Source organism: Ischnura elegans, chromosome 10 (genome assembly GCF_921293095.1).
Source record: "Ischnura elegans chromosome 10, ioIscEleg1.1, whole genome shotgun sequence".
NCBI classification, from domain to species: domain Eukaryota; kingdom Metazoa; phylum Arthropoda; class Insecta; order Odonata; family Coenagrionidae; genus Ischnura; species Ischnura elegans.
In genome coordinates this window covers 25,192,966-25,215,433 of record NC_060255.1, presented here as the reverse complement: position 1 = coordinate 25,215,433, position 22,468 = coordinate 25,192,966, and the positions used below count along the sequence as shown (strand labels likewise).

General features: G+C 40.1%; 1 protein-coding gene across 1 annotated transcript in view; it reads right to left on the bottom strand.

Annotated features, from left to right (window-relative positions):
* Nucleotides 1-22,468, bottom strand: part of LOC124167136 (hemicentin-1) — a 693,290-nt gene that overhangs the window by 129,881 nt on the left and 540,941 nt on the right. The window contains exons 8-9 of the mRNA XM_046544934.1: nucleotides 20,264-20,418; nucleotides 9,989-10,154 (exon numbers count right to left, since the gene is read on the bottom strand). Coding sequence (XP_046400890.1) covers nucleotides 9,989-10,154; nucleotides 20,264-20,418 — 321 coding nt within the window. The remainder of the gene's footprint in view (nucleotides 1-9,988; nucleotides 10,155-20,263; nucleotides 20,419-22,468) is intronic.

Genomic DNA, 22,468 nt, shown 5'->3' with positions numbered 1-22,468 from the left:
GAAAAGCTCCCGAGTTTACGGGTAACCGGACTAGAGCGCGCATCCAACAGTTGGGTACATGACACAAAAGGAATTAGGAAAATACATCAGAGGTACGAAAACACTTGTTTTCATTTTTACACTTATAAATGCAATTTTTAACGCCATTGTGCATGTTTATCTTCTATCGCATGCGATGTGTTTAATACAGTTTTTGATGGAGTTTCTGATGGGCAGTTTATTGAACTATCGTTTGCTTTTTTTAAATGCACTCTTCAGATGTGCTCGTGGATCCCGGCTACACTGCATGAGGTCATTATCACAGGTTTGGGAGTCCAAGTGGACTAAATAATGCATCGTTTCACAAAGTAATACTTTAGTATCCGAAATGACCAGCCATTCAAAACGCGAGGTTGTACATGTGAAATGGGACTCAATCCAATTCCATATGTGATATATTCAACGACGCAACGTGGGTTTAATAAGCTTTTTCTGATAACTGCCCGAGTTAAAATACAAAATGCATATACGGCTCTAATGGGACACGTTATGAAAAAGATTAAGGATATCGCAACTCCCAGAATAAAAGTATGTAAATGTCTGAATAGCCAGATCCGTATAACACTCGAATGAAACCAAAACTGTGCGCGTAAAACTGTTCTAATGAAAATACGGCAAAAAAATGCGTTCCAAAACGACATATAAGCAGACAATATATACGTTGATTCATTCATGAATAATGGCGAGGAAATAAATAACAATAAAATGACGCACAAATATTTATTCATTTATCATTTGGTACGTTAATTATCCTCACGAACAAATAAATAAAAGGGGAGAATGCGGTGATTTGTTGACACATTTTGGACTGTGACATCAAATATGTCCATAGATAAGTGTGGCACATCATTTCATCATCATGTTTCATTTGGTACACTTAACGAAAATTCAATCCGGTCGTGATAAAAATCACATAGAATATAAGTTATTTAAGATGAATCATGAATCGCAAGAGACAATTTATCTTTCAGAAATTCTTATTTAATGGCATCGAACACGTTAAATTTTGCCCTAAAACCTAAATGATTTACATACATCTACCAAATTCTTTATGCTAACTTGTAATGAATGAGATCTCTATTTCCTCTGCTACGGGAAATTTATATCAAGTATATTAAAACATTATTTAAAGAGTGAGAGGAAAAGAATGTATAGCAATGCCATAAGTATGTTGCTCAACTATTCAGTGCTCATTGTGCTCCACAATTTATTGATTACACGCAACCAGGCACTTGAAGAGAATTACACAGGCAGAATATTATAGTAATCCTCTTAAACGACGATGGATGAATAAAATGTAATTCTCCGCAGACGCATTAAAAAAACTTGGAATAAAAAAATTCAATAGAAGTGGTCCGAACATTCACTGCAGATAATTTTTCGGTTAATGTCGCTCTCGTGGGGACGACCGACGGTCACTCCCGCTAATGAGGGTTCAACCTCGACTCCGAGCCTAATCCGACCCTTTTCGGGGACCCGAGCTCGCGAGGGATGGACCCAAAACACCGGGAGGGCCCCCACCCATCTGGGCCACGTGTAGTACATTTTGCATTTTATAATTCTTTTACTGCTATCTACAATTTATTGGCTTTATCGTCTTCTTGATCACGCCAGGAATACGGGCGTTTTTTGATCGTCTTTCTACGATGATTTTTAACAATTTTATCCAATCTGCGATAAAATTCCCCTTCAGACTTGGCAACGCTGCATCCATCAACTTTGGGGTGGGGTAGGAAAGGCCTCTCGCTCCACGCTGAGCAATGGCATTCTCAATTCATGCAAAGGAAAAACTTGCCCACTGCTCATGGCAGCGTATTCCAAATGTGGTCTAACGAGGGAAAAGTAGCTAATTTCTCTCACTTTGTCGTCGCACTTTCCTAATATTCTTTTAACCAAACCCATCGTACAATAAGCTTGACCGGTTATTTCTCGAATATGTTTATTCCACGATAGATCATTATTGAGTCTAACTCCTAGATATTTCATGGATTCAACAGTCTCTACTTGGGTACCGCGAATTATATAGCTACGTTGTAGGAAGTTATTCTTCTTCCAGTAATTCATTACGACGCATTTTTTTCAAATTTAATTCTAACTGCCAAGTATCGCACCACGCTTGGATAGCAGCAAGGTCATTCGTTAGTTAATCTATATCTCTGCTGGAACGGATGACTTGTTACACGTCGTCTGAGGAAACATTTCCTCCAAATTTACTAATAAAATTATGCATAGTATACTTTGATCTACGCTCCCGTAAAGAATGAGTAACCCTGTTAAGCCTTGAGATTTTGCAGCTATTGGCAGCGATGAAGCACGGAGGAATTGCACTTCCTTGAATGAAAAACAAAAGCATTCCATAGAACCCTCACCATCATACGACGAAAAAATGAACAGAATAACACTTTCTAAGGAGTGGTAATATTACTCCAATGAGAGAAAAACCAGGAATAGTAAAGGACACAAATTAATGGGAAAAGGAATTAGAAAACATTGATTCATCATCAGCGCTGGATTGGCCATAACTTTGTGGAATTCCGTATTTTTTTCCAATCTTCATCTACATTTACATTATACCCTGCGAGCCACCTCTAGGGTGTTTGGCAGGGGGTGATCAATCACCAGCATGCAGCATGCATTTGGACTCCCACATGCACACCACACCGTCCAAAAAACGTCTCGTATAATAACAAACTATACAACTATATGCTGTTAGAAATAATAATTGAATTAAGAAACATGCATTAAGTTCCTTATGCAATATTACATGCATTAAGTTTTACATAGGTTAGTAGGCTACACTACAAGTCATGCAATCTATTTACGAGTTCTTTTGCTGCCGTTATAATCTCTTATTGATCGTGGAAAAAATGACATTCGGAATCTGTCTGTTCTATATTCTGTCTCTCTTATTTTATTTACATGATCTGATCTTCCGTAGTATGTTGACGTCCGTAAAGGCCGTTTTACACGGTACACGGAATTGCGCAGGTTAGAGCTGCATTAATTTCTAAAATGGCGTGGAATTGCGCGAATGCATGAACAAAATTAGAACATGGGCTATTTTGCCGTCTCGCGTCCACGCATTCTCGCATATGTTCTAGCAATTCACCGCTTTACACGACGCAGATTGCGCAATTCCGTGTACCGTGTAAAACGGCCTTAAGATATGGTTAACTTCGTCAGAAAAGACACTGCTCTTGAATTTATCTAAAAGGTTTAGTCTATTTTTCAATCTACGGTCCGACAGAGATTCCCATCCGAGTTTATCTAAGAGGTCAGTTACACTAACAAGACTATCGTAACGACCTTTCACATACCTGGCAGCTCTCCTTTGCACGCATTCTAACTCTGTTATTAAGCCTTTTTCACGAGGGTCCCAAACACTGGCAGCGTATTCCAAATGTGGTCTAACGAGGGAAAAGTAGCTAATTTCTCTTCCCCAATATTCTTTTAACAAAACCCATTTTACGATTAGCTTGACCGGTTATTTCTCGAATATGTTTATTCCACGATAGATCATTATTGAGTCTAACCCCTAGATATATTTCACGGATTCAACTGCCTTTAATTGGGTGCCCCGAATGATATAGACACGTTTTAGGGAGTTATTCTTCCTCCAGAAATTCATTACGACGCATTTTTCCAAATTTAATTCAAACTGCCAAGCATCGCACCAAGCTTGGATAGCAGCAAGGTCATTCGTTAGTTCATCTATATCTTTGCTGGAACGGATTTCTCTGTAAACTACAGCGTCGGCTGCAAATAATCGTAACTTACTGTGTACTACTTCGCCAATGTCGTTAATATAAAGAAAGAATAGGAGTGGGCCAATGACACTACCCTGAGAACGCCAGAAGTGACTCTAACCTCATTGGAGACTGCACCGTCTAATACTACTCTTTGGACGCGGTCGCTCAAAAATTCTCTAATCCAGGAAATGACATCTTCGTCTAGGCCATAAGATTTCAGTTTTATTACTAACTTTCCTTAGGGTACTTTATCAAATGCCTTTTTGAAATCAAGAAAAATCGTGTCTACTGGAACGTTGTCTTCCCAGGAGACTAAAATATCGTGGGCGAAAAGCGCTAACTGAGTTTCGCACGATCTGCTTTTCCTGAATCCATGTTGATTTCCCATTAATAAGTTTTGCGCGTCTAGATGTTTCATTACTGAGCTGACTACGATGTGTTCAAGGACTTTGCAAGAGATGGACGTTAAAGATATCGGCCTGTAATTAGATGGCTGTTCCTTGTCTCCAATTTTAAATATTGGCGTTACATTAGCGATTTTCCAGTCCTTAGGTACTTCCTGTTACTTGATGGATTTACTGAATATTAACTTCAAGTAGGGGGCAATTTCTGAGGCTAGTTCTTTATATACGCGAGAAGGGATTTCGTCTGGACCAGGTGATTTATTTGGACTAAGCGATTTCAATATATTTTCTATTCCGAGCGTACTAATGTCAATAGCTGGCATCTTATGTATACAGGGATTGTTATCGGTCTCGGGTGAGTTTTCGAAAGGCTCGGTGAACGCGCTCTTGAAGTAGGAATTTAATAAATTGGTTTTATCGTAACTGCTTGTCAACACATCTCCATTGTCGTTTCTCAGCGAACATACGGTAGACCGTTTACCTTGAACTTCCCTAAAATATGATCAAAATGCTTTTGGGTTATCCTGTAACTGCTCTACTAGTGTTTTTCTTTTAAAATTCATGAATTCATTCCTGAACGCTTCCATCGTGGCGGCTTTAGCCATCCTATATTTTTTAATTATTAGCTCGCATTCATTAGCGGATAAATCCTTGCTGACTTTTTTCATTTTAGCATGATACGCTCTCTGTCGCCTCAATGATTTTTTCTCTTCCGCGTCATACCATCTCGGTTCGCTGCCTTCTTTTACTGTTCTATTAGCTATTTATTCCCGAAGTTACGAGCAAAAGAAAAGCTTTCCAAGTATGCTCTGCATTTAACTTTTATACTGATTCATGAAACTCGGGGAAAGCATTTTTCAGATGACTCTTAAACCCATCAAAATCAGCTCTTTTAAAAATGAGAACTTTACGCTCTTATTTAAAGTTTATAGCGGTATTTAGAGAAAACTTTGCAGTTACTACCCTATGGTCACTTATTCCTTCGACATTGCCAACGTTTATTACCTGATGTGATATATTTGTCGCTAATAAATCAAGAATACTTTCTCCTCTGTTTGGTGCGGATGCTATTTGAAACAATGAATTAGATGTAAAAGTGTGTAATAAAGCCTCGCAGATCACTTTATCCCTCCCACCAGGAATGAAGCTATAAGTCTCCCAATCTATAGAAGGTACGTTGAAATCTCCACCTACAATCAAGTTTCTTTCAGGAGACTTGGATGCTACGCTGTTTATTTGATTTTGAAAATCCAACATTGACGTTATATCTGTATTAGGTGGTCTGTAATACGAACATAATAAAATTGTTTTGAATTTTGGACATTTAATTAAACACCACACAGATTCAACGCTGGTCTCAGTTACGGTTATCGCTTGGCTGACGATTGAATTCTTTACAGCTATAAAAACTCCGCCCCCAACTCGATTAATTCTATCTTTCCGATAAACAGTGAAAGATTTTGAATTATGCACTTACAGGAGCAGCGATTATTTCAATGAAATTGCGCATCCTTTGCCAATTCTGATGGTATTTATTCTCTTTTCCAGCAACACTGCCTAGTTTTTGGGCTTACTACATCTACATAATGTCCTGCAGGTTCCCATAAGAGTGTGTCAGGGGATGAGTGCTCATGCAGGTGCACTTCATAGAATGAAACACAAGAGTTCTACATCTACACAATACCTCGCAAGCCGCCTAAAAGGCGTGTGGCAGGGGGTGTTAGGACACCAGCCGTTTACAGCTTTAAAAAAATGAAGTGCTCTAACGAAATGTGGACTAGCGTTTATTAAAGTCCTTAATGGCTGGGGGGAAAAACGAATTCCCATATCTATCCGTTCGGCGAAATATCTCTCTTAATTTATCGCTTCTATCGGACCTGGAAAGATAGTGTGGCTCCAATATTATGTTCTCTATGTCGCTCTTAAAGACATCCATTCTCAATGGGGAAAATGCACAATTTTTTAAAGTACTGGAATAAGAAGATCTCTACCTCAAATGTTCTCGCCGAAAATTTCGCGTATGAATAATGCTTTTTGGCTGAGTTATGAGCCTTTAAAAATTGATCTTCATCGGCTTCTTGAAAACACGACGTCATTGGAGTGTGACGTCACGGCACGGTATCCACTGATGACAGACTGAGGAAGTGGATAGAAAATCGATATACGAGGACTCAAATGCAAATTTGGCGAAAATAATTGCTGTTTTAACGACAAAATGCAGACTGTGAATATTTTGAGTTGCTAAGGTGTTGAAACAAATAAAGGGGATTATTTGGGTAGATTTGGAAAGATTAAATGGAAATAAGTTGGTTGCAGATTGTGTTCTACGTTAGACACCCACATCATTTGGTTAGTGGAATAAGTGTATTGCAGCATGGATATTCTATAGGCAAACGTGTGAAAACCATACATATCGTATTTAGTGCCCCGACACTCAAGTACCTCTATTTTCACGTCGAAAGGTTTTTGCTTGTGCCCCAAAGGACAAAAATAAGAGAAGAAAGAGGTTGATGACCTACGGAATGTAGTTAAGTACTTTATTTACATTGTCAACGGGATATTTCTCAACGTAAGTACACTCTTGAAACAGGGTTACCGTAGGGTTTCATCAAATCGCCAGTATATCTCGGATGCCCATCAAATTTAAGATGTATTACTCATTTGACTTTGTAAATAACCCCAGAAATGTACCTAATAGTCCACCGATTGCAGGATTATATACAAAGGAAGGGGACTATTCATAAGAATAAATACTGATTACGATTAAACCGCGAGGAAAAATAAGGAGTATGCGAGAAACATGTGGCTTTTGGTAAGGTAAACTAAGTATTTGCTGCTGTGATGCCCATAAAGTTCGCTGCATGTCAACGTAAAATCTAAAATTTCATCTAGTTTCTGCAGTGGGTTTCTGTTCAAAAACCGGACCTTGAGTAAGTACAGCGTAAATAGTACATGAAACTTATTTCTGTGTTTATCAAATACTTTTTTTACCTTTTCACGATCATATGGATCTGAACTTCGGCCGATTAGTGAAAATATTATGTTCAGCATGGTAGGTAACTAAGTAAATGCATAAGATAGATTTTCAGCCAGCAATGGATATAATAAATCTAATGGACAATAAATAAATATTTGAAAACGTTCGCATAATTATCTTCATTAATCGCATAATTATTTACCTGCTTTATTTTACTCCCGCATTGTGCTAGTGACGAAGCAATGACTGTTTTTCAGAAAATCAGCCGCCATAAGGAAGTCGACCAAAAGTAAACTGAGGTATTTTGCTTTCTTAAATCCCTCTTCAGTCAATTTGTCCGTTAAGGAACTACTACAAAGTTCGACTAAGATTTTTACTTCGATATCTTGCATTCAAGGCTCTACCACTCTACTCTCTTAGCGAAGTGAATGGTGTACCATGCGATGACGTCCGGAGGCGTTTCAGGTCACGTGACTTCAAGCGATATTCGAGCATTTTTAATTGGCATTTATTGACGCTTGTGGAGTACTAGGAGAGTTTTGGCTCATATATTTGGACTCGTGAGACAATTTTCTATTCAATGAGACTAACTAGCATGATGAACAAATTACATGCATGTTCCCCATTGTTCAAGCAATCTAAGCTAATAAAATAAGAGAGAGAGATTGTAGAACAGAAAGATTCAGAATGTCATTTTTTTCCATGATCGATAAGAAATTATAACAGCAGCGATAGAACTCATAAATAGATTGCATGACTTGTGGTGTAGCCAACTAACCTATGTAAAACTTAATGCATGTTTCTTAGTTTTATTTTTATTTCTAACAGCATATAGTAGTATAATTTGTTGCATGTTGGAGTCCAAATGCATGCTGGTTATTTATCACCCTCTGCCAAACACCCTAGAAATGGCTCGCAGGGTATTATGTAGATGTTACGTATACCAACGGACTATGACGTGATCACGAGAAGAAACTAAAAGAAATAGACTGCAAAGCAGATAGATTTAGAACTTCTTCTCTTACGCCCTCTCATCATGCCTGCATGAGCAGTGGGCAAGTTTTTCCTTTGCATGAATTGAGAATGCCATTGTTCAGCGTGGAGCGAGAGGCCTTACCTACCCAACCCCAAAGTTGATGGATGCAGCGTTGCCAAGTCTGAAGGGGAATTTTATCGCAGATTGGATAAAATTGTTAAAAATCATCGTAGAAAGACGATCAAAAAACGCCCGTATTCCTGGTGTGATCAAGAAGACGATAAAGCCAAAAAATTGTAGATAGCAGTAAAAGAATTATAAAATGCAAAATGTACTACACGTGGCCCAGATGGGTGGGGGCCCTCCCGGTGTTTTGGGTCCATCCCTCGCGAGCTCGGGTCCCCGAAAAGGGTCGGATTAGGCTCGGAGTCGAGGTTGAACCCTCATTAGCGGGAGTGACCGTCGGTCGTCCCCACGAGAGCGACATTAACCAATTTTTCCACAGCTTAATTAACCCTTAATTCGTTATTTTAAATGGTAGCAATGACACACCACTATATGAAGAGATAAATTTACGCAAATTCACCACCAATAATAGTATAGTTACCGGGTTTGTTACGGATGAGGTAACTTTTGAAGATGCCACTTTTAATGCGCACCACGCCTTTCAGCTCACCTATCCATCATCTGGTACAAGGCATCACAGAACATGAGAAAATTACATTTATACATTTAAGGAATAGTTGTGGGAGGATTTGACCAGTTTGAGTAAGGGGTAGGAAGTAGAAGTAAATTGGAGGACAGCGAGAAAACGGAAAACCAAGGAGATACTGGAAGACCAAGTGTAGGAAAAGGACTCCAGTAATAGCTGTAGAAGAACGACACGGGGAAACACGAGAGGTAGGCAAGGGGGAAGAATGGAATGAGCAGAGTGAAAGAAAGGCTCGCAAGTCTTTAGAGAGGGAGAGGTTGAAGTAGGTAGCTAAACAAGGAAGACTTGGACGAGACAAATCCCCGTTAGGGTAACTAGGTAAGGATAGAGCCAACTAAGACAGATAACTGGCTCTTACAGAAAATTTACGACTCTTTCTTCCCTAAAAATGCAAAACACAACACTTCCCAATCTCGACCAACCACGTATAACTTCACTGTTTATTCTGCTATCGTCGGCCACATTGGAAAATTACGTCACCGGCACAAGAGCCGCTAGTGGTGATTTGAGCCTCGCATAGAATCGGCAGGAGTTCGGGGAAGGGATTGCAGGCGGGAAAATGGTCAACACAAGCCTGAGGGAGTGGATGGGTGGGCGAGAAAAAACCCCGTGGAGGATGGAGTCGGTCAGCGGGAGAATGAAGTACGAATTTTACTATTTTTTTCGGAATAGTGATCTTGAGGAGAGGGGAGACGATTATAAAAAGTTGATCATTCATGAGCATATGCAAGCTAGTATGTACAACTCAAATTTCCATAAAATTTCTAGCCTTGTACCTATATTTTCAGTTTGGAGATTTTCTGTATGGAATTTGCAAGAATGAGAAGTCTCTAATAAGTGTTTCGCGAGGAGTGACGTTTCATCACCATTTTTGCTGCATCTTTTCTGTTCTTTCATTCTGTTATTGAAGCTTTTACCGTTGTGGCCCATTTAACAGATATTGCATCTAATAAAATTTACCATGTACATGCCGGATTGATGGAAGGATTAATGACTGGCCACTTGATATCAGGAAAGGGATCTTGAGGAAAGTCAATTCCGACGTGTTGATTGGGCTGTGCGGTGTATAGGCTAAACCTATCTACGGTTAAGCTAGTGACTCGTAGATAGTATTGAAATGAAAACACTTACCGACAACTTGTATGGAGATGGGCTCACTCTGCACGGCTCTCTCCTCTCCGCCAATGACGTTCGTCGCGACGCACACCAGCTCTCCTTGGTGCTCGTAGGTGACGTTCTTGAGCAGAAGGCGGGATTCGGAGCCACGGACCACCACGACACCACCTGGGTCGGCACCCTAAAATTCAATACAAAAAAATAAATGAGACTAAGGCCAGATTAAGACATTTATGCATGATGTAAAACAAATGGGCGGCACATTTGGGCCCGCTCACCAATAGGGTAGTTTTCTTCATCAAAGAAAACGAAAGGCATTGATTGCGATTCGTTACCCACAATTAGTGTATTCATAGTATACAAATTATACGGTTTTATAAATTCCAGTTTAGACGAATTTTAATGGTCAATTTTAAACTTATTTGAAAAAGGCCAGATTGGCGCCCATACGATGCCACTCCACGTGACGTCACAGGGACCTAGTTTTTTATACGAGTAGATAGGAGTTTTACATCGTCTGAGATTACCAATGCATGCATGAGGCACAGAGCTCAGGGAAACATCTCTTAATTATCACCTATTAAAACTGGCTAAGGTCGGAAAGTGTCCTTCGTTTGATAGGGTATTAATAATCCTTATTTAAACCAAGAGGTACCTGCTAGCAGGGTGCTTCGCTACCTGCTAGCAGCCTGCATCGTAGCGGCGCTCATAGCTTCGCACCAAGGTGGCCTCACACAGCGGCAGCCGGAACCAGAATGACGTCGCAAGGGCTTCTTCCAGCATTCATGCATAGCCGTCGCGTTTTTGCGCGCTTATAAATTTTCACTTTTCATTTAATCGCTAAAAATAGATATCGCCATTTAAAAATCTAAAAGCATGAAATTCGTACTCCAGGAGTAATAAGCTTTCGATTTAAGATATAAAAAAGGAAACCACCCTATTGCTTTATCATTTTCGATAGTGATGGAAGCTGATAGGTAAGGAGACCCGTATATGTTCCGTTTTTAGATGGGTCTCCTAATTTTTGTGCTATTCGCGGTAAAATATCAACGTTTTTAACGCTTTCGCCGATATGTTGAGCAAATTTTAAATATAAGACGAATAATCGTGTGGCATTGGATATTTGGACATACCAAGTTGGAATGGTTGATTCTCTATCCTCTTTGAACATGTATTTACTCTTCCATTTCGAGCATGTGAGGACGAAATCTGTGGCGCTCTTCATCTAGAAAATTTTAACGAATGTTTTTGGGGATCGGGTTGGTGTGGTGGCAAGAGTGTTGGCTTCCCACCCGGCGGGCCCTGGTTCAAATCCCGGCAGCGGCAGAGAATTTTCAGAGACTGCCCGATCCCTGCTTGAATGCTGTGTGGAGAACATTTCGAGCGCTACACTCCGTCCGTCAGATGGGACGTTAAGCCGTGGTCCCCTTGGCGCCTTTCGTTAAGAGCAGGCTAATGCCGGGTTTCTCTCCACCTTTCCTTACCTACCCTTCCCTCATGGCGCAAATGACCTCAGCTGTCGGTCCTCCAAGTACCATACCATACGAATGTTTTTCATGAGTTATGGTGTGGTGTTTGAGTCGACCGATAGATGGGATCATTTGCGCCATCCGGGAAGATTAGGAGAGGAAGGGTGGGGCGAAACCCGGAATTGGCATCCTCGTAACGAAATGCGATGAAGGGACCTCTGCTTAACGTCCCATCCGACGGACGGAGAACTGTACTTGAAGTAGCCTCTCGAATGCACTCAAGTAAAGATCAGGCGCTATCTGAAAAATATCCACCATCGCCGAGACTTGAGCCCCGACCGTTACGGTTGGAAGACACCACCCCAACGGCGTAGCCAGGGGTCCGGGGGATCCGGACCCCCCCGAAATATAAAAACACAATAATTTTCCTTCATAAAAGAAAACAAAACATTGAAAAATCATGAATTTACAAAATATTTCTTCAATATATGAAGTTTTTTCGATTATGAAAAGTGTTAAAATTAGTTTAAAACAGTGGTGTCATGGTGCCGTCACGCTCCAGAATGCCGTTCCAGCACTGGTTAACAAAATATATAATTGTAAAATAACAGTTTTATCAATTTCGTTGTCTTGTAATTTCTAATATATACGTTCGTAACAAAAATTGTAATAAAATGTAAATAATTACTTGTAATAGAAACGCACCGAGAAATGTTTCACTTCTAAATGAAATGTGTTCCGGCACTGCTAATTTTGCCATGACACCACTGGTTTAAAACCTTAGTACCTACCCTGTTTTTTTTAAATTTTCCGAAAAATTTTTATAATGATTATTTTCTATCTCCAAATCCAGCTTAATTGAATACTGGAAAAAATATATTAAAGTCTCCTTATTAATCCTTCGAAAGCTTCCAATTACAAAAGTGGTGAAATTAAATCGTGCGCTTTCTCTGAGGAGTAGCTGATGAAAGTTTTCTCAGTTTTTCCACCGTGTCAAGTGATCCATGGCCAACGTTTCCACGCTCGGCGCATCATGAGTCATCTCCCTTAACGAAGATGAGCTGATCTATCATCATCCCTGTTGAAGATGCTCGAGTCGAGCTTAGAAACGTCGGCCAGGGATTATTCGACTCAGTGTGGAACCTGAGAAGAATTTCTCCAATTTTCTAGTCGAGTATATTTTTATGCGCGGCTCTCGCAGATTAAAGCACATTTGATCCAAAGATCCGTTTTCGAAATTAGAATCCTGAGGGTCAGGGATCGGTGATTGAAGAAGGTATAAGGGTTTCAGCTGGTATCTTTCTGGTAGGTCTTTTTGTATGAGTCCCAGGAAAACAACTCACTTTGTCGAGGTTTGAACGCTTTTAATAGAAGCATGGTCTTCGATCGTACCCAAAGATAACGGAATGAACTTCGATGAAACGTGCAAGTAAATCGCATGAAAAACCTCCACTGTCTTCACCATAGACCATTTGAGAATCGGTGTCTTGAAGCAAAACATAAAACCGGTGAATGTTGAGCGTTAAAACCCATACAGCTTCAATAACCTTACCGCGGCGCGGCTAATCCAACTCCCGACGCGCGGAGAAGAACCCTGCCGCGCGATCGAAAAATCAATGTAATTTCCGGCGACGCAAACTTATTTAAAAGAAAACTGCATAAAAACCTCAAGAAATCTTTAAGCAGTGCTCTCATATAAGTTACTCTGCGCGACCTTGCCGAAAACCTATTTGAAACTCTACCTAAATGTAAAACTTCGTCGAAAAACAGTATCCGCCATTTTGTTACTGCTCGGTAAGAATTTATGCGCTGTATTCTTTAAGATTACGGAAAATTAAAGAAAAAACACCATGCTAACAGATTATGTGGTTTTTTATTCGGCAAGAATCCACCCATAACTTCAACATTCACTTACTTTGGAAGATTTTCAGAGAAAATTGAAGACGGGCGTTTTTATGGAAATTTGCTCACGTTTGAGCCTCTGTATCTCAGTAACGGGTAGGATCTATGTCAAATAAAGTACATATCAATACATTTCAATAATTTTTTAGTATACCTGCGAAGTTTCAAGTTTATTATTATTATTATTATTATTATTATAGAGTACAAGTTACAAGTTGGCTATTTGCCAGGTGGTAACAGGTTATACAAAATAAAAAGAAAAACAAAAATATAGCAAATGAGAAATACATTACCAAAATGAAACTGGAAAGTATTAAAATTCAGTGATATTAATTTTCCAATATTAATCCTCTACACCTCTTTTTGAAAATCCTTACGTTGTTAGGGTTGGGCTTAAACAGTTCTGCAGGGAGTCTATTCCATTCCGTAATCGTCCTGTTAAGGTACGAGAATTTCTTTACATTAGTCCTTTGCGGCCGGCATTTCATCTTGAATTGGTGATCATGCCTACCAATATAGCTGGGGTATTCAATCTTCCTCCGAAGTTCCCCCCATGCCTTTTCCCCTTTCAGTGTGCGGAAGAGTGCGCAAAGCCTATTTATTTTTCTTCTCCGTTCTAGTGTGTCCCATCCCAGTTCTTTCAGCATTTTACCGACACTTTCGGTCTTTTTGTGTTTCCCCATGACGTACCTTGCTGCCTTTCTTTGCACCTTCTCGATGGATTCTGTTTGTCCCTTTTCATACGGGTCCCACACTAGTGACGCGTACTCTAAAATCGGCCGGATTAATGTCTTATACGCCTTCTCCTTTGTAGTTCGATCACTTTCCTTAAGATTCCTCATCACCCAATGTAACGTTTTGAACGCCTTTTTTGTTAATTGTTCGACATTTGCCTCCCACCCTAAATCTTTCATTAAATACACCCCTAAGTATTTACATCGGTCACTTTTTGGAATAACCGTTCCTGAATATAAATATTCTCTCCTAGGTCCATTTAGTTTCCTACTAAAAGTTATAAATTTACACTTTTTTACGTTTATGTCCATTCCATTTTTTGACACCCAAACTGTCATTTTATTTATGTCATTTTGAAGCACTTCTCGATCGCTTTCCCTTTCTATTCTCCTGTAAATGATGCAGTCATCTGCGAAAAGCCTAATATGGGAGTTAATGCTATTTGGGAGGTCATTTATATAAATTAAGAATAAAAGCGGTCCAAGGACGCTACCTTGTGGGACACCCGACGTTACTTGTGCTTCTTCGGAGCACATTTCACCCACTTTAACCTTTTGCGTTCGACCCTTCAGGAAATTTTCGACCCAAAAATACAGTCTACTGTCTGTTTGAGGTGGTAATTTTCTCATTTTTTCTAAAAGCCGATTGTGCTCTACTTTGTCGAATGCTTTTGACAGGTCGACAATTATTGCATCCACTTCTATCCCTTCATCCATAGAGTCTGCAATTTCTTGGCAAAAACCCAGTAGTTGCGTTTCGCAGGAGTGCCCCTTTCTATACCCATGTTGAAAATTGAACAACCAGTCGGTGCTCTCCCATAGTTCCCAAAGATAATCAGCAATTATCTTTTCTATTAATTTGCACACTGTTGACGTCAAACTAACCGGTCTGTAGTTTTCAACCAATCCCTTATCTCCTCCTTTAAAGATGGGTGTTACGTATGCTTTTTTCCAATCCTTGGGTAGAACTTTGTTATTTATCGTAGCATTGAATAAATGTTTCACATATTTTGAAATTTCACTGCCTCCCATTTTGAGTAAATCTATTGATATGCCATCTGGCCCAACTGATTTATTCTTCCTCATTTTACTAATTTTTTTACAGATCTCAGAATTCGAAGTTTTAATGCATTTTACATTTGCGTTACATACTACGTTTGTATCTCTCTGAAAGTCTTGGAAGCTGAGTTCCAAGCCCAAAGTGTCTACTTGCTTTGCTGCATGTGTGAAAACACTTGCGTACCATTTGTTCAGAGCATTTGCCTTCTCCTTGTCGTTAGTGATTAAATTTCCGTCCCCATTTTTCAAAACCGGTATATTTTCTCTGTTGTCCTTTCTTCTTCTAAGATACTTATAAAACCTGTTTCCATTATCTTGTGAGATAATATTTTGTAAAAAAACTTCCTTGGCAATTTTCTTTTCCCTGTTCAATTCTCTGCATAGTTTTCTATAATTTACCATTGAATCACTACTCAAATTGCATTTTTTGTGACTCGACCTTACCCTTTTTTTTAATGACCTAATTTTGTTGTTGTAGTACTCCGGATCGGTATTTTCTTTGAGAATTCTTATCGGAACAAAAGTACGCAACCCCTCTTCTAGTATTTCCTTGAAAGAATCCCAAATTTCCTCAACGTTTTTACCTTTGCTTACCCACCCCAAATATCTACTTCTCAGAAAACTCTGAAATGCATTGGTATCGGCTCGGTTGTATTGCCATACTGTTTTTCTTATCCCTTTGCCACTACACTTTTCCCAGTTTAGCTGAAGACATACAGCTGAGTGGTCACTTATTCCCGGAATAATGTCTACTTCCCTATTCAAGTTGTCTGGTCTCATCAGCATGACGTCTAGGGTGTTCGCCCCTCGGGTGGGTTTGTCTACAACCTGCACAAAGCCCTCTTCTTTTATGAGACGATTAGCAGTTTCCTGCGCCCTCCCTCCCCCGACCGTGGCCACGTCGTTTGACCATTCAATTCCCGGAAGGTTTAAATCCCCTGCTATCAGAGTATAATCCGATGGACTTTCCGAGCATACCTCCGCTAAAACGTCCATTGCATGCATTCCTTCGTTGGGACTTCTGTACAAGGCAATAATTTTAAAATTTTTCTTTTCGTTTCCACTCTTTAGTTTTACGCACATCATTTCACAATCATCCCTTACCCATTCCTGAGTGCTAATTAACTTTTTGTTTACACAAATAAATATCCCTCCTCCACGACTATTCCTGTCCCTTCTATATGTCGTAAAATCTCTTGGAAATATCTCGTTTGACATGATATGATCACCAAGCCAAGATTCCGTACCGACCACAATGTCGGGATTACATGCATCGACCAACGTTTCAAATTCCCTAACCTTATTTAGAATGCTTCGACAATTAACCTGCAAAATTGCTAAGCCCTTACCTGCATCTCCAAGACATTTTCCACCTCCTTCACACGTTAGAAGTTTGGAATCTTGGTGCTGTGAAGTATTGGGGATAGTGACATTTCTCGCCGATGTGCTGCACCTTAGCGTATTTACATCGCTGTAGAACTCTCCTATTTGTTCAACACCTCCTGATAACGTCTCTATTACGTCTGTATCACTTGCACTACTGCACCTTAGTGTATTTCCTTTCCCAGTATCCATATAGGGACCTTCACTCCCGTCTGAAACGGACTCACTCATTTCATTACAATATTTTTTCCCTGTACCTTCCAATTCACCCTTCACAATAACTTTCCCACTGTGATCAACATTATGATCATCACCACCAAGTCCCTTCTTTAGTTTCCCGACAAATACATTTCCACAACATCACAAATTAGTTTTCCAAACTTCTGCGATCCTGATCTATTTAAATGCAACCCATCTCTTCCACGGTCGATCGACTTTACCCAACAGTTCGGATCCACAAAGAACATCCCCTTCATTTTGCAAACCCAATCAAAACCTTCGTTTATATAATCTATGATTCTGTCCGGCACATCTCGCCTTCTCAGAATCCCACTTATGATTATTTTTGCCGAACTGAAAGCCGTTCTAGCAGCTGTGCACATATCCCATACCCACCCCACCACGTGGTCACTTGTTCTAGCCCTTTTCACGTCATTTGTCCCAACGTGAATGACCACCACTTCGTCATTGTCACCATTAGTCTTCTCTTCGGTCTTCATTCTTCCAATGATCCTCTCAAGACCTTGTGTTCTCACACCAGGGAAACAATCGACCACATACCCTTTAAGCCTCGGTATCTCCGCAGCATGCCTCAGTAGTGAGTCCCCCATAATTCGAACCCTTGGGGTGCCCTTCCTTACTGCACTTCCAGGAAGGACTCCACCCATCTGTGGGCCAGCAAGCGCTTCCTTCCCCTCCTCCGCCACTTCTTCCGGAGGCCTTCCATTCTCGTCCTTCTTCCCAACTTCGGGTGTTTCTGCTCCCTCAACCGCTTTCTGTGTCGCCCTAACTGCTTGCCTGCATTGACTCCGCTCGGAAGTCACTGCCTCGCGCACATTCGAAGAAACCTCAACACCAATGCTCCTAGAATTGCAACTAATACAACATTCCTTCTGATGAAGTTTAATTCCCAAAACTTCATTTTCCGCACTCAGCGCTTCCATTTGGGAGGAAAGCCTAGATATCTCCTCCTTCAGACTCTTAATAATCCTTTCCTTCTCCTTCAGTTGCAACATATCTGACTCCGAATTACATCGAAAACACTGCCATTTTTCTTTAATGCAGTCCTCAATCGCACATCTGGAACACTTAAAATGGAACCATTTCCCGCACTTCCCACATTGCACGCCATTTCTCAGCTTTTTCTTGCACTCGGAGCACTTCAAAACTGTGACCTTACTCCCCTCCCTGACCATTGTCAACGGTTCGATTTCCACTTAGGGAGCTACGGTAAGGGACGTCCTCTCTCCTCGAGGACTGGACAGAGACTGACTTTATAACTCAAAAAATGCCATTTTGTAATTTTGTCCGGCTTTTTCCGATTTCCGCCCACTGTGCGTCGTCGCTCTTAAATTTTCTTACCCGCTCGGAAATCCGAGAAAAGTGTATTCAAACAACATATGTTAATATGGAGGCCCTATATATGTCAATATGTTAATATTTTAAAATATATTAATATGAGGCCAGCATAGTTATGATGTAATTTTGAAGTGCCCGCAAGATCACTTTGGTCGGCCACCCCTGTTTCACATAGCTGCTGGTTGCGGGTGTCGTTTCTTTTAAAAAGTGACTGGCGACGCTGAATCGGGAAGAGTGGTGCTCGCATCGTCGTTTCATATTTTTTGTTTCAGCGTCCGAGGTCATTTCATCGCGAGGTTGAACCGAATGGGAAGTCGAATCATATCCCCGTCACGTGGAAATTCCTTTCGTCACCGCTTTCTGTGCCGTCATCGATGCCGGAAATGTGGGCCAGTGTCCTTTTGTCCCCGGATACCTATCTCTTGACGTGCTCTGCTGGGCATGCATCGCAATCCGCTGTTGAGGGTTCACCCACGCGTCCCGCCCACCCACAACTCCCATGGAATCATCCCTACCGCTGACATCGGGTGCAAATCAAGCGAAAGGAGTCATGCACCGATTAAACCTTTTTTTTCTACCCATCCCTGCACCAGTTTCCATGTCGACCCCGGACAGTGCCAACCGTGCGTCTTACGGTCAACGATACCAGCTTATTTCATGCTCCAAAAATGCGCAAAACATGTAGCCAATCCATTAAAAAATATTGCAAACCCTGGCGCTATTATGTCTTTCCAAAGTTTTGCCCTCCATTTCATTAAGGAGGAGAATGAAACATTCTTTTGGTTGCGTTTCATCTATGAACAAAATTTTTAATTTTTTTAAACAAATATTTTGCGAAGAAGTCTCGAATATTTCATTCTTGATAGAAAGTTTTATTTGTTAGAGAAATATTCGACTTATATGGTTTTTTCAGTCGAAAATCTTGATCAATAGCGTTGCACCGCTAATATGTTGAATATTTGAATTCGAGGTATTGCCTATGCGCTTTTTCTAATGCATAATAGTACTGTTTTTAGTTTTTATTCCTCGAAATGTTCTCTTCTAGGTTCTTCACTGATAAAGATATGCCTTGATATTAAAGGCACACAATGTCAAATGTACTTATACTCAAGAGGAAATTGGAAGAATACAATTACGCTCAGTCATAAAATCTGCGGAAGAAGAGAGAAAAAGAAAGGGATAATGAAGAGGGATGTTTTTCATTTTTAAATTGGCAATAATTTGTTTAGGTTAACGGCTATGGTCACTGACTATTAAAGAGGAAAAATATTAAGCATTTTTCAGTCACCATTCATTCTCATTTGTAATTTTTTATCTTTTCATACAAAAATGAACCTCTGGTGGACACGCAGAGCTTAGAGATAAGAAGATTACAAAGGTAGCTGCGGTTTCAATTTGTTCTCCATGCTGAGATTAGCAAAGTGTACTTTCTCCCCACCCTACACTTTTTGTAAAGCCGTGAATACTTCTTGCCATGAGAGTAAGAATTGTTTTATTGAAAATTTGTCACGTTCTCCAAGAACTGAATTCTGGGCCATCAAAGAGAAATACCCTCTATGATGAGGAAAGTATATTATTGTATTAGCTATCTTAAAGCAATGTGACACCATGGAACGAATTGTTAAAAGATCTGTTTGACGATACATGCAAAAATTTCAATCTGGAGGAAAGATTCGTTCCTGATAGCGCTACATAAAGATGTGTTACTTGAGAATTGTTTGATAAAAACCTTTTTGTATTTGACTATTTTTTATTTAATCTTAATATTTCATAGGGGGAAGAGCATTACAAATGTATCTTTATTCAATTGGAGAGAAGATGAATAATTATAATTCTTACCAGATGTCTTATTGCCTCAGGATACACAATAAATGAAGTGCATTCAAACATATATTTTTCAATAAATGGAAAGGTCAGAATGGTACAGTTTCATTATAAATGTGTTCTCATATGCGTTATAGAAACAAATACCATCTTCCATTTTTATAAACAATTTATGAAAAAGACAAGCTTCGTTACACTGTATCGTTCTCGTGTCCGTTCTTGTGACTCAAAAATGATACTTTGCATCGAAATTAATCGTGGCGATGGAAAGATTTCAATTCTTTCTACAGCGCCTTTATCAGTACTCGGAAATGCAAGAATTTGGGGAATCATGGACTAACCTGCATGGTTCCGAACGGCAGTCCCGAAGAGAGCTTCTGCAGCCACCGGAAGCTCGGCGGAGGGTTGCCTTCCGCCTCGCACTCAAATTCAACCTCGGAGTAGAGGGCGGCAGTGGTCACTCTCTCTGGGCCCACGCGTAGAATAGCAGGAGGATCTAGAAGACAAAAAAAGAGCCGAAGGGTATTTAAGTAAATGTAAGCTATAAGACAATTTTTAAGCAATATGGTAAGGTGATATACATAAGAATAAATCATTTGATAAATACAGAGGATAACAGTTAAGATTTATTGAGTTTTGCACCGGGTCCGGTCCTGACCTGACCTGAAGCGATGCAAAGCCCGAGAAATCTTCACTGCTATTGTTCGCCGGGAAAGAACTAAACATTGCATCGAATACAGAGAATTCAAACAGATGGGAAAGAAGAATTCAACGCTCCCAATGTCCTTAGTTGAGGATTGAAATTGGAATTCTTCCACTGGCTTTTGTGGTGGTTCAGCGCAGTGGGTTGAACGTTGGGTTACCTCTCATTTAGGAGGAGTAATTGACGGTATTTAAAAAATAAAGAAATATATAAATCCTCGAGCAAGTAAAAACTCTTTAAGAAGTCGAGTATTGTATAAATTCGCTGTATCTTTGAAATCACAAAATATAATATTATTATTAAAGTATTCTACCGATTAAGGTAGGTTTCCATGAAGTACTTGAGAAGAATTCTGGGATCCTCCCTCCCCATCAACCACTTCCCTCTTCAATTCACAATAAAGCCCACTCCCTTTCATTCTATCTAAAAATGCTATTATTTTCCTTCCTCTCCCTAGTTTACCTAACATTCTTCCTGTTTTAAACATCCCCTCTCCGCTAAGTACTCGCTCCATCCATACCTTCTGTCTCCTCCGTAAAATATACTATACTAGGGTAAAATACAAAAAAGTAATTGATTGAAGGTGAAATGAAAGATACATAATGTGAATGTAAATTAAAAACAACGAAATATGACGACATACATTACAGGTTTTAAAAAAATATTGAAAACCTATGCCAAAACATAAATGCTCGATTGATTTGGACTTTGCCTCAACACGTAGACCTTTGAATGAAAACAAAAATATACTGCGCTGCATACAAAAGCCTCTTTATGCTAAGACTCACAAGTGATGTGAATTTTGAATGCTTAAAGCGTGCGCTTGTCATTATTACCCATGAGCTATTTTCCTGGTCCAAAAGAGCGGATGGAGCACCATTTTGGATTTTGGAGAAAAAAATGAAAGGGAAAAGAGTATGAGAACATTCTTTCAAAAAACGTGGCGAATTTCAATATAACAACCAATTGAAGAGCGGGGCCATTCCAACACAGAGTGTGCTTTAACATTGTGGGCGTTTTTAATATAATCGTGTGATATAAATGGAATCTGTTTTCAACAAAGCAAAACTCAATCCCACCTTGCCACCTAATTCGCCTCGATAATTGCGTTGATTCGCAAACACTCCCGGACCAAATGGCATCGAATTAAACGAGCTTGAGAGAGAGAGAGAATAACAGAGGGAAATGGACAACAAAATGGCGGAATATTCAGCCCCGGGTGACCGCGGGAAAATCCAAGCGTTAAGAAAATGTTTCCGCTCGGATCTCGCCAATTAACGAATTTCATTCCGGACCCTGAAAGCTCTCCGCTGCCTCATTGGAAAAATACCATTTCACGATTGCTACCGGGGAGGGGAGGGAGAGGAGGAGGGGGAAGGCCAGTGTTAAGTTTTGTTCTGGCGATCATCTGCATAACTGAATAATGAATAAAAAGCTTCGGCCAAGCGACACCGCGGGGAGCAGAGGTTGGCATTGCAGGGATGGGATTGGATTTGGGGGTGAAATATCGCAGTGTGGGGAGTTGAGGATGGTGGCGGGTGGGGGAAGAAAGGGTGAATGATTCAGGGGAGGGTGGCAGGTGGTGGGAGGCATTCGTTCGGACTGTCAACCTGCCTTCGAATTACAAATCTTCCCGTGAAGTGTTTTTTTTACTTAATTTCCAATCGAGCTATAAATAATGATGGGAAAGAATAAAAAAATCGGAATGAATGAGCGCACATCCTTATTAGCAAATTTTAATTTGTTCAAACGAAGCTCTCTATACTTGAAGCCAAAAATTTACAACTGTTGCCAGATATTATCAAAGAGAATAGCAGCATATATACGTTCCTAAAACATGTGA